This window comes from Ambystoma mexicanum, chromosome 13 (assembly GCF_040938575.1).
Source record: "Ambystoma mexicanum isolate Mex_15411 chromosome 13, UKY_AmexF1_1, whole genome shotgun sequence".
Classification (NCBI taxonomy): domain Eukaryota; kingdom Metazoa; phylum Chordata; class Amphibia; order Caudata; family Ambystomatidae; genus Ambystoma; species Ambystoma mexicanum.
The window spans coordinates 505,259,503-505,271,947 of NC_090938.1; the positions used below are offsets into that span (position 1 = coordinate 505,259,503).

Sequence of the window (12,445 nt, forward strand, 5' to 3'; positions counted from 1 at the left end):
ACGCGGTAGCGTCCATGTAGTTATGGTTAAATTGGTGTTTCCATAGGAAGAGCACTTTTTGGGCGGCTTATAACTTCGATCCCTCTGGACGAATCCTCAACAAACTTTGCAAAAAAAGTATATGGCCCACTCTGACAGACATAATGGGAAAAAACTTTGCGCATGCCTACAGCCCAAACCGCTGGACGGATTTACACCAAATTTGCGGCAGGAAAAGCGTGCTTTTGCAAATTTGGTGTAAATCCGTCCAGTAGTTTTTTTTTTAAAATGACGAAAATGTAAGGCAAAAAAATTAGTGATATCTCCGTTCACTTCGCGGACGGACTTCCCGGTTCGCTCCGCGGACAGTGCCCTGATTGGCCGAGCGGCTTGCACGATGTCTGCGGACATCCGACGTGTTCACTGATTGGACGGCGTGGGGCGTGGAGCGCGTCAGATTTTTGGTGGTGCATGACATCTTGCATTCGCGGACGACCGCGGATAGCGAGGTGAAACGTGGTTTAAAAATTGTGTATATATATATATATATATAAATAAATGTGTTTGGGTCGAGGTCAGGGTCTCACCACCTGCCGCTTAGACACCCCTGGGACCTGCACATGTCCCCATATTCATATTACTTCCTATGTTCTAAACTAGGGGAAGAGAAGTGTTGGGATTGGCGTTATGTCTTTGTCTTATTCTTTCCTCCCCCTTTCTGGGTTTTGTTCCGGGGTGACATATTTGTCTCTCTCTTGGCTTAGGGGCAATTGGACCTGCATATCCCACAAAGGCTTCTGGGACTTTTTCTCCTTTCGCTACCGTCTCATGGGGATACCACGTCTCACTTGGGGTATTCCCCTGAGTGTAACCCCAGTCTCCCCTTCTCAGGTGATCCTCCCTCGCTCGTCCATCCCCAGGGTTGGGATCCAAGAGCGATGGCCCTCCCCTGGCCACCTGAATAGAGGATTCTCAAGGTTTATATGGGAGAATAGCCCTAGGTTTCTCACATATAACTCAGAAGGAATGTGCCCCGCAAGGCCAAGAGAGGGCTGGAATGCATCTTTGAAGCACTATCCCGCGAGAAGGGATGGGTGATTTAGGCCTTCGCAAGTCCAGATCTCAGAGTTACAGCAGTCCGGGACCCCCGATCACCATACACAAACATCTGGGTGCACTGACCAGCCCAAGACCCTTGCCATAAAACTGTAATGGGGCCAATCGATCCGGAAGATTAGAGAGCATGGATGTGCTGCACCCACCATCAGTTCATGTGATTTGTGCTGCGAGGTGCCAGAAGAGAAGATAACAAATGTTATTATGACATCGAAAGTAGTCTCCTCGATCATGTCCTTGGTGACTGGTGCCCCTTATGTATCTATTTATTGTGCATTTGTAAGGTGCTTATACTTCAAGTAAATTGTGTTTCAAAGTGCCCACAGGGCAACAGGGAGGGAACATGGGAATGAAAAGCAAATATGACAATGAAAGATAGAGGCAGACCTACTAGGCCTTGTGAGCATTCAGAACGTGCAGAGAGACAGAAGGGATGAGGGAGCGGGGGGGGGGGGTAAGTGCCAGGAGTACCACAGGGGGAAGTGCTAGTGAGTACACAGCTGTTAAGTGATTTGGTGAGAGTGGTCAACTGGCAATAAATAAGTGAGTGCAGGCCTCTGGTGGCCTAGCCCTGTGCTGCCAAGGTAAGTGATGGGAGCAGGCGCAGGCTGAAGACGATTGGGTGTGGGAGGCCAGGACCCAGGAGGACACAAAAGCCATGGTCACAAACTCAGCAACTGTGGGGTTTAGCAGAGGGGGGAGGAAGGGAAGAAGGAGGTGAAAAGGAAGGTCTTGAGGAGCTTCCGGAATTTGAGGAGATCCAGCTCAAGACAAAGAGGAAGGGGGAGGCTGTTCCATATGAGGGAACCTGCTGAAGAAAGAGAATGGCCACCAGCTTGCTGTTTAGTGAAGCAGTTGACACACAGAGAGTTGGTGCTGGAGGAACATGAAGATCTGGAGGGAGAGTATTTAGTGAAAGCCAGTTGTAGGTAGCATGGTCCCTGGCCCCAGATAGCCTTATGGATAATGCAGAGGGATTTGAATTTGATCCTTGCAGCAACAGGCAGCCAGTGGAGAGGTTTTAACGCTGGAGGGATGCAGTCCCTCGGCTTGAGGACAAGGATAAATCTTGCCGCCCTATTCTGGATTAGCTGTAGGAGCCATAGAGAAGAAGAGGGTAGATTAAGAAAGAGGCTATTGCAGTAGTCTAGCCTAGAGAGAACCATAGCTCTAGAGACACGGAGCTATGAGCTAATAATTTGTGTAACCAAATTGTCAATTAGAATCTTCGTACTCGATGACGGAAGATGATGCCCACGTGCAAGGAGATGGACAGAAGATGCTTGGACCAATTACTTGGCATCCCGTATGGAACAGGCTATATGTGTATAGGGTCGCACCAACCAGCTACCTGGATTTGTAACCTATGTGATGTATGTTATTTGTGATGCTGTGTATCTATAAAACCCATTTTCTCATGCTGTTTTTGTCAGAGGGCTCCGTGGCAGCAGAGTTCTTTGCTGGCAAGTACTTGTATTTTTGTGGGAATAAACTTTGTTATCCTTGCAAGAGGTGTGCTGGGCTTTTTTCCCTAGTGGATTGTATTTTTTCAGGTGTGAGCATTGAGGGGCATATCTACACTACCATGTGTTAGATCATTATTTCTGGCCAGAGGAAAGGGGTGTCTCTCATGAGGTCTGGACAATGTTTTTAACTATGGTTGTTGGCCAACATCAGCCACATATGTATGGGCAATCGTGATGTATAAAATGTACACAATATGGTTACAGAAGTGTGTACTCTAATCGTACGTTGTGAGAAAATAGGGTCACTTCACAATGGGTGTTTCCTATTTTTAATCTCTCATTGTCTTTTTCAAGTAGTGGACTTTGGTGTATAAAGAACAATATTTGAGGAAAACACCAGAAAACTGGATTTCCTAATTACAAATTGTTTTCTCTTCAATGTTGGGCTTGTTGTTCCCATTTAGGAACATTAACAGGCACGACTGTAATAACCTATACACACCTCAATTGTGTTTTTGTTGGACAGGGACACGTTTTTATACGTTAAGGAAGACGTCATGCTTTTGGCTGTTGGAATCATTGCAGCGAGTGCCTTCATACTAAACTATGAATGCTGGACTCAGGTAATGAACAGCACTCTTATATACATTGGCTTTTTATTTTCAGTGTTTCTTACAGATTGATGTATTCATATATTACACCCTTACCTCTTTAGGCACCTAGATTCTAAAGTAGCAGCCACTTTGGACATTTCTAATCCCACGTTAAACGTATGAGACACATGTACATGTGTGAGGAGTATATTGCCCTCGTTTTCAAGGGAGCTCGTTTACATTGGGGGGGGGGGGGGTAACGTTAACGGTAAGCATAAAAACCTTGTGTAATGCTTTTATGCCTTGCATTAACGTCACAACCCATTTGCATTTGTTTGTAGTGCAGAGAGTAGGGGCGGCACACAACTAGCATTTCCACCACGTCCCTTCCTTTCTGCCATACAAGTACCCCCCCCCCCGCCCCAACATTTGTGCCGGCATGCATTTTCACGCCAGTGCAAATGCCGGGTATCCCTCTGGAGTACGCCGGCTTTATGCTCCATTGTATACGCATTTACAATTACAATTAAACCGCTGCCTGCCATGCACACATGGCAGATAGCATTTTATTGCAATTGTAAACGCAGCGTTTATTCATTTGCAAGGCAGAGTGCAAATGTGCTGGGCAAAAGGTGGCGTACAAACGTTTACTCTGTGCAAATGACCCAAATTTGCAAGTGGGGAGTCGCCTACAGGTGTGTCTAGAGGTAATGGTCCACCCTCGCCAAATTATGGTCAAGAGCAAAACGAGCTCCAAAGATTTTCTCAATGTTATTTCACAATCATTTGTGATGCTTTATTGTAAAGCCATTTTGCAATGTTTACTTAAACCCTAGTTACCAACTGTCCACATATCATCGACACCAATTATTTCCACTCCAAACTTTTTTTTTAAGTCAACAGTACTCTGCATACTTGGGGTGGAAGGATAGCTCAGGGGCAACGCGTTTGTCTTGGTAGCATAGCAATGCAGCCCAACACAGGTTTGGATCCCACGCTTAGAAACCACTCATTGATATTAAGCGCGTTATAAAAGAACAATTATAATTAAGGCTTCCAGTTTTCCGTTTTTACTGATTTTTACACATAATTACAGACGGAAATCAATCTGCTTTCTGTCTGTATTTATTTATAAAAATGGAAAAATAGGTCTTTCTGTCTAGTTCTCTATGATGTCACGCATACAACACAGGCCAATTGCATTGCACATTGGCAGCATGGAGAGTGTAAAAGTTGTATAGAAATAGCATTAAAGTTCTTCAAATTGCTGACAGCTTATATCTGAAGGCAGCAGCAGTCACAGGAACAACCGTTAGTTGTTACGGAAAAAATGGAGCTAACATTTGTTTCCTATATGGCTGCATGCATGCTTTAATAAATGCATTTTATTATTAGAATAAATGCATAAAAATACTGGTTGCGAATTATCTTTTTATATGACAAAAAGTAAATGTGGATAAATACAGAAAAGAAGGGCAAAAAATAAATATGGATACATACAGATGGAAATGACAGAAGAATAAATACCATAAAACAGGAAGCCTTAATTATAATTATACTTGGAGTTGTGGTTCGGCTTTTTCCATGTACAAGACATAGGCATACAATTTCCAGTATGCAAGGTGCAATTGGCTGAAAGCCAGCACTGCGTTAAGGTGATCCTTGTGACATCGGTCTAGGTGACACCTAGGCAATGCAACAGTCGAAAACACATCCCATGACTGAGCTATGGATTTCATGGCGAGACAATAGGAGGTAGAAGGGCACTAAAGGTATACATTGTATTCAGCTAGAAGTTCAAGTTAACACGAATCTCTCTACTTGTGAAACGCTTTGAGGCTGTAGATAAAAATATGAAAGCCTGTGGGTCTCCAAGCAGATTTAGCATTATATCTGGCCTTTTCAGAGGCCCTCCTAGTCTGTGGAGGTAAATGGCTGTTTTCAAAGGCGCTGCACCACGCAAACGCAAGCCCAGGTGTCCTTTATGGTGCCAATATCTCTAACTTTAAAAATGATGCAGATGTAAAGATTGAATGTGCTTCCTCTGTTTCCTTCCATTTTACAGTCAGTATTTCAGTTTGGGAAGGTGGATGGGATGGAAATTGGGCTAAATTAGTGAAGTTCAGTGCCCATTATAAACTAATTCATCCTTTGTCCGTAGCCTACTTCATCCGGGGATAAAAGACATGGAAACCATAATGCATGTATTACCTCATCAATTCTTCTATGTGCTTGCTCTTGGGCTGAAGGCTTTCTCTTGAGCTGCTTGTCTCCGCCCAGTTCTCTTGTTTTGAAGGATGATATTCCAGCAGGTTACCATTTTCAGACAGTGACCTTCAACAGTTATGTTTGTAATGCTTAGCCACCCAATAAATATCTTTGTATGACTGCCTGGTGTTGCACCCCTAAACATGGTTACTAGGTTCCTGAAGTCTTGTCTGCAGGAAGCAAGACAGTGCTCCCTATTGGTATCAACTGGCAAAGTGAATGAGCAAGCTGCCACCCCTCACTTCTGAAGTATTCCAAATTTGGCCAGGAGGTCATGTTTTAGGCACAGCAGTTTTGGTCTACTTTGAACTAATAGCAAAATATGCTTTTTGATAATGGAGTGTGTTTTATGCAGACAATGATACCTGTTCAATACTTTTTGTTAAAACGTCAAAGTCACTGTTGTTAAAGGTTTTGTTAGAATGCACCAGTAATCAGTGTAGTGGTCTAAATGTACCGAGGATGAGTGTAAGAGGCAGCCTTTGGTACCAGGGAGGACAGATGGCCCCTGAGTGGCCACCATCATTGTAAATGATTAAAGGTCAGTGATAGGTGGTGCATATTTTTCTAGGAGGGGTATTAATCTGCCCCACGAATTAACACAAGGAACAGAGCACAGAAAGGGTGCCCAAACTAATGAAGAGAGCTACAGTGGGGTTTCTCCACCAAAGAAAAATTTTAAAATATTGAATTGAAATGGTGCGTTTTACTGTAGAGATTTTAAGACAATTGGGGTAAAAATCCATACAGTCTATAGTTGGTTCTCTAGGGTAAGACATGAAATAATCAAATAGATGCCATGTCAACAACAGTTCACTGGAGCGTTTTACAAAATGTGTACGACGCCAGTGTCCACATCATATACCAGCGTTGCCATTGTAAATCACTCATTAAGCTGTGCCAACAATATACCTGCATTGCCACTGTAAATCACTAGATTCAAAAGTTACGGCTCCTGGTTGGGAGCCTATTCTACCCAGGAGGGTTAGTAGGGACAATGATTACAATTGAATAGGTCCAAGAGAAATAGGTGCTAACAGAATACTCCTGTTTTTTTTATCACCCTCTGCATCAAAGAAGAATAAACATTTCAAGCTCTGTTGTAGAATCAATCTTATTTTTTATCTGAAATTAGTATAGTTCAAAATACAATGGACGTTTCAGAGTTAGCAACAAGAGAAAAGAGAGGTCATTGACCTAAAGTACAGAAAATATTTACATCACACGGAATCAAAGCTTTTTCAGTAGGACAACCATTTTGTGTGTGCAAGACAAAATCAAATTCAAATTTCATTTGTCAAGGGGTTCGCATGAAAATGGCAAGCATATAAACAATTGGACATGTACAACATCACTTGAACTTTTTCGGCAAAAACAAGTCATTTTCATTGTGTACAGCAGCATGAGTGTACTGCAGTTGGGGATAGTGCGTCTACACCACAGTGTTTCAGCCGTTTCTAGGTGGGCTTAGTGGGCCACATCTGGTATACGGCCTTCATCAGGACGGGGGTCTGTACTGTATGAGGTTTGTTCTGCGGGGGGAATGGAGACAATTGTCAGGGGAGTATTCATGCACCGATTATTTAAAGAAGAATGAATCATGCGCTGTGCAGTATTGAAAACACACACAGCTTACCTATGGGTGTATTAATTCTCCAGCATGGGGTCTGGCATGGATTCACATGCTCATGAATATTCCCCGTCGTCAGGCTGGGAATCCTCGGTAAAGAAAAAACCAGTATCAGTTTCGTTTCTGATCTGTCTTTCGTAGTAATAACCAATCACTGGTCTCTGCGTCATACTGACCACAGCCAATGACTGCCCTCTACCTAAGCACCGCCTCTGGCAGCCATCTTCAGATTTTTACCGCACGTTCATGTGTTGGGATCCTCGTGCTATTGCTCTCGAGCGTTAGTGCTATTTTTTCGCGCTTTTTACAAAAAACTTCGATTCTTTCGGTCAAAAGAGCCTCAAGCTCCACCGATCCTACATCCGATCAACGGGGACCCGTGTCGGATTCATCTGTGCCCCTCAAGGGTGAAGATTTCGTCGAGCTACACTTCGGAGGACTCCAGAAGCTTCTCAGGCCCTGTCTCGGAGATGGCCCAGGAGAAGGGAAGCTCGACGCCCGGAAAGCTGTTCAGGGTCTGCCCTGGATGCCAGCTGCAGAACGTCTTCAAGGAGGACGAACACTCTTTCTGCCTTTACTGCCTTCATGAGGACAAGACGCACGTGGAGAAGGACTGTGCATTTTGCGGCAACATGTCGGAACGGACCATGAAGGACCGCCATCAACGTCTCGCCAACTGGCTGGAGGGTAAGAGCCCGCCTGGCGAGAAGAAGAAGAAATCCGAGCGGTCTTCTAAGACCTTTGAGGGCGCCCCGGCGACGGGGGCCCAACATAAGGCCAAGCACCGCGAGTCCGCTGGCACCGGGAGCGCCGAACGGTCGGGCTCTACGGGCGCCAGGCAGGGCGCACCCTCCCCGGCACCATCAACCACGAGCCAACGCTCTGGGTCGGGTAAGAGGAAGGCCGAGCACCCGGCGAAGCTCCTGGAGAGGCCCCGGTCGAGCTCTAAGGCAGAGGAGGAGCGTGGCAGTGCCCCCTCCCTCAAGGATAAGGCGGTGAGCGCACCTAAGGTGGTGAAGGCCTTGATCCATCCGACCAAGCCCTCTATCGAAACGGTCGCGGCGGCCCTGGCTCAGCCTGTGGTGGCTGCACCAGTGGTGGCGACCTCAGGGCCCAGAATCTCCCTGCCTCCTCGGAGGGAGTCTTCCTTTGTGCCCATCGATAGGACCCCCGTGAAACCCTCCGTGGGGAAGAAGAAGGGGGGGGCAGGGCGTCGTCGTAGAGTCGGCCTCAACCTCAGAAGAGGAGCTGATCGAGGTCTTAAGCCACGGCCTAGGCGTGGAAGAAGGCCAGCCCGTCGGAATGGACCCCGACGCAGGTGACGACGACGACATCGTCGAGGATACCGACGGGGCCCCTGCTCGCCCGTCGGATTCCCCTCTGCCAGCGCCGCAAGACAACTCGGCGGCCATTTTGTTGGCCATACAGTCCTTATGCTCCGAGATAAGGACGAGGCTACCGTTACCGACGGAGGAACCTCTCCCGTCGGGGGATCCAGAACTGGGACCTTCTGGTGTTCCCCCTACCAAGAAAAGAAGGATCCATCCACCACCTCCTTTTCAACCGTCGCGCCCCTTCCAGCCCTCCTCCCCGTCCACCCGAGGGGATGATACGGGGACTGACACGGCAGCGACGGGTACGGACGACGAGGCATACGATGAGGATTTTCCGTCGTCGCCTCCCACCAGGGCCTCTCCGCCCGACGAGATCGGATCTTTCCACTCCATGATCTCCAGGGCTTCCGAGCTTTTCCAACTCTGCCCTGAGGAGAAGAAAAAGGAAGGCTTCCTTTATCAGCGGCGCGAGGCCAAGAGGAAGACGGTCCTCGCAGTGCCTCTGTTGGACGACATTTGGGATGAGGGCCTTTCCCTCCTCAAGAACCCTTCCACGACGCCAGCTAGAAGAGACCGGTACGAGAAAAAGTACCGGGTCCCGGACACGGCCCCCCTATGCCTCCGGGCGCAGCCTACCCCGGACTCCGTCGTCTCTGCGGCAGCCAGGAAGAAAGCGGGGGGGGGTGCGGCCTCCACATCGACTTCCCCGCCGGACGGCGAGGGAAAGAAATTGGATACTATGGGGCGTAGAGTCATCTCGTCGGCAGCGACGACGATTAAAGCGGCCAACGCCTTGGCTATCGTGGCCCGCTACGACAGGGAGCTCTGGTACAAGATAGCTCCCCTGCTGGATTTTCTGCCGGATGACAAGAGGGCGGAGGCCCTTGAGATCCTGCAGGAAGGTGAGGTGGCCTCGGACCACGCCATCACCGTGGCGACGGACATCGCCGACACTGGGTTCCGCCAGCTGGGCAACGGTGTTTGCCTTCGACGTCGTGGATGGCTCAAAGCTACGGACTTCCGGCAGGACGTCCAGACCAGAGTCCTGGACATGCCCTTCGACGGGAACAACCTGTTTGGGAAGACAGTGGACGATTCCCTTCAGGCCATCAAGGCGGATACTGAGACGGCCCGGGCCCTTGGAGTCCTGCAACGACGGACGCCCTTTCGGAGTGGCGGAGGCAAGGGCGCCTCCAAAGGTTCCGGCGGCGGTTTCGCTTCCTACCGTCAAGCGGCCCGCTCGTCGTCGCAAGAGGCCTACAGAGGACGAGGCAAGTCTAGCGGACCCCTCCGTCGTCGCCAAGGAGGTCAAGGCGGCAAGGCCGCGTCCAAGCAGGATTGAACCGGCCGTGGGGTCGGGCCCCCACCGAAGCACCCCGGTGGGAGGCCGGCTGGCGGGCTTCGTCAGCGTGCGGGAGTCCATCTCCACCGACCGTTGGGTGCTGGACGCCCTGGCCCAGGGCCACGCGCTCGAGTTTCAAAGAAGGTGCCCGCGCGTCCCCCCCGTGGCCAGGAAAGAACTTCACGTCTGAACAAGTTCATCAAGGCGCAGAAGTTCCGGATGGTCACCCTCCAGCACGTCCTGGGTCAGCTGGAGGAAGGAGACTTCCTATCGTCGTTGGATTTGGAGGATGCCTACTTCCACATTCCCATCCTAAAGGAGCACCGCAAATTCCTCAGATTCGTGGTCCAAGGGCGTCATTACCAGTTCAAAGCCCTTCCCTTCGGACTACGGTCGGCACCCAGGGTATTCACCAAGTGCCTTGCACCGGTGGCGGCGCAGCTGCGCCGCGAGGGGATCCACGTCTACCCCTACCTGGACGACTGGCTCATCCGCGCCAAGACGAGGGAGCTCGCCGTGGTCCACACGGCAAGGACCGTCCAACTCCTCACGGACCTGGGATTCTCCGTGAACTACGCCAAATCCCACCTGGTGCCCGCGCAAGTCGCACTGTTTCTGGGAGCGAGGCTCGACACAGTGTCCCTTCTGGCCTCCCCGTCGGAGGAGAGGACCAGGACCATCTTGGGCAAGGTGCAACGGATGTTGGTGGCCGACGCGGCCAAAGTGAGGTCCATCAAGTCCCTCCTCGGGATGATGTCTTCCTGCATCTACCTCATTCCCATGTGCAGGCTCCGGATGTGCCCGTTGCAAGAATTCCTGGATGCGCGCTGGATCCAGACGACGGGCAGCTTCGAGGAAAGGATCAAGCTCGACGAGAGTTTCCGACGAGCGATACGGTGGTGGGGCACCCGCGCGCATCTGACGGCGGGCATGGACTTCCAGACCCCAGCCCACCAGGAGACTGTGACCACGGATGCCTCCCTGGAAGGGTGGGGAGCGCACACCGAAAATCTGCACGCAAGGGGACTCTGGCTCCCGACGGAGAAGTCCCTACATATCAACGTCCTGGAGCTCCGTGCAGTGTTTTGGGCCCTCAGGTCCTTCCTTCCGTCCCTCAAGGGCAAGGTGGTGAGGATCTTCACCGACAACACCACCACCATGTTTTACATCAGGAAACAGGGCGGAACCAGGTCCCCAGCGCTGTCCAAGGAGGCGCAGGACCTGTGGCATTGGGCCGTCGGCCAAGGGATTTTTCTGGTGCCGTTTCATCTGGCAGGGATAAAAAAACACCATCGCCGACTCACTCAGCAGGGAGCTGCGCTCGTGCCACGAGTGGGAACTACGGCAGGATCTGGTGGATCGCCTCTTCCGACGGTGGGGCACACCCCAGATCGACCTGTTCGCGACGGCGACGAACACCAAGTGCCGGAGGTTCGCCAGCAGGTTTCCCCAGACGAGGAGCATGGGCGATGCTTTCTCGTTCCCCTGGAAGGGCCTGTTCCTCTACGCGTTCCCTCCCTTGCCTCTGCTAATCCGGCTCATCAACCAGCTCAAGAGGTCACGGTGCAGGATGATCCTCGTCGCACCTGCGTGGCCGAGGCAGATATGGTTCCCGGACCTTCTGGACTTGTCAGCGTCCCCGCCGATCAAGCTGCCGGCGGACGCGGAACTACTCTCCAGGGAAGGAGGCGCCATCCTCCACCACGACCCGAAGTCGCTGAACTTGCAGGCCTGGCTCCTGCAGCGCTAGAGTTTGGAGGATACGACATACCGGCCGATTGCAGAGAGGTTCTTGCAAAGGCCAGGGCGTCCTCGACTCTTAAATGCTACGGACACAAATGGAAGAGGTTCTCTGTCTGGTGCCACGCACAGAAGATTAACCCTCTACGGATTACGGCTCCCCAAGTACTGCCGTACCTGCTGACGCTGGCCAAAGCTGGTCTGGCACACGCGTCCATCAAGATTCATCTTGCTGCGATCTCCCGATACACCAGAACCACGGGCCGGACGTCCTTGTGGTCTCATCGTCTGGTGAAAGAGTTCATGAAGGGACTGTTCAGATCGTTCCCGCCGGTGAAGGCTCCGGCCCCGGCGTGGGAGCTCAACGTGGTGCTGACCAAGCTCATGGGACCTCCGTTCGAGCCTCTGCACTCGGCCCCGTTGAAGTTTCTATCGTGGAAAACAGCTTTTCTTGTGGCCATCACCTCCGCACGACGAGTGGGAGAGATCCAGGCCCTTTCCTGCAAGGCCCCGTACTTGACTTTCCACGACACGAGGGTAGTGCTCAGGACGAACCCCTCCTTCATGCCCAAGGTACCGTCGGACTTCCATCTCAACGAACCCTTGGTGTTACCTGTGTTTTTCCCGTCGCCTTCGTCGCCGGCTGAGAGGACTTTGCACTCGCTGGATGTAGCTAGAGCGCTGAAGTTCTACGTGGACCGCACGAAGGGTTTTCGGAAGACGTCACAACTCTTTGTGAACTTTGGACCTGTCAATCAGGGGAAGGCTCTCTCGAAGGCTTCCATCTCCAGATGGCTCTCCGGCTGTATCATGTGCTGTCACCGGTTGGCAAACCGACCGCTGCCTGGCCGTCCGAGAGCCCATTCCACCAGAGCGATCGCAGCTACCACGGCGTTCCTATCTGGTGTGCCCCTGCTGGACATATGCAGGGCTGCTACGTGGAGGTCGACGCACACCTTCACGAAGTTCTACTGCGT

The 12,445-nt window shown here is 50.7% G+C and overlaps 1 protein-coding gene across 1 annotated transcript in view; it reads left to right on the forward strand.

Annotated features, from left to right (window-relative positions):
* Window positions 1–12,445, forward strand: part of CNTD1 (cyclin N-terminal domain containing 1) — a 524,358-nt gene that overhangs the window by 497,823 nt on the left and 14,090 nt on the right. The window contains exon 7 of the mRNA XM_069634172.1: window positions 3,088–3,184. Within this exon, the coding sequence (XP_069490273.1) occupies window positions 3,088–3,184 (97 nt within the window). The remainder of the gene's footprint in view (window positions 1–3,087; window positions 3,185–12,445) is intronic.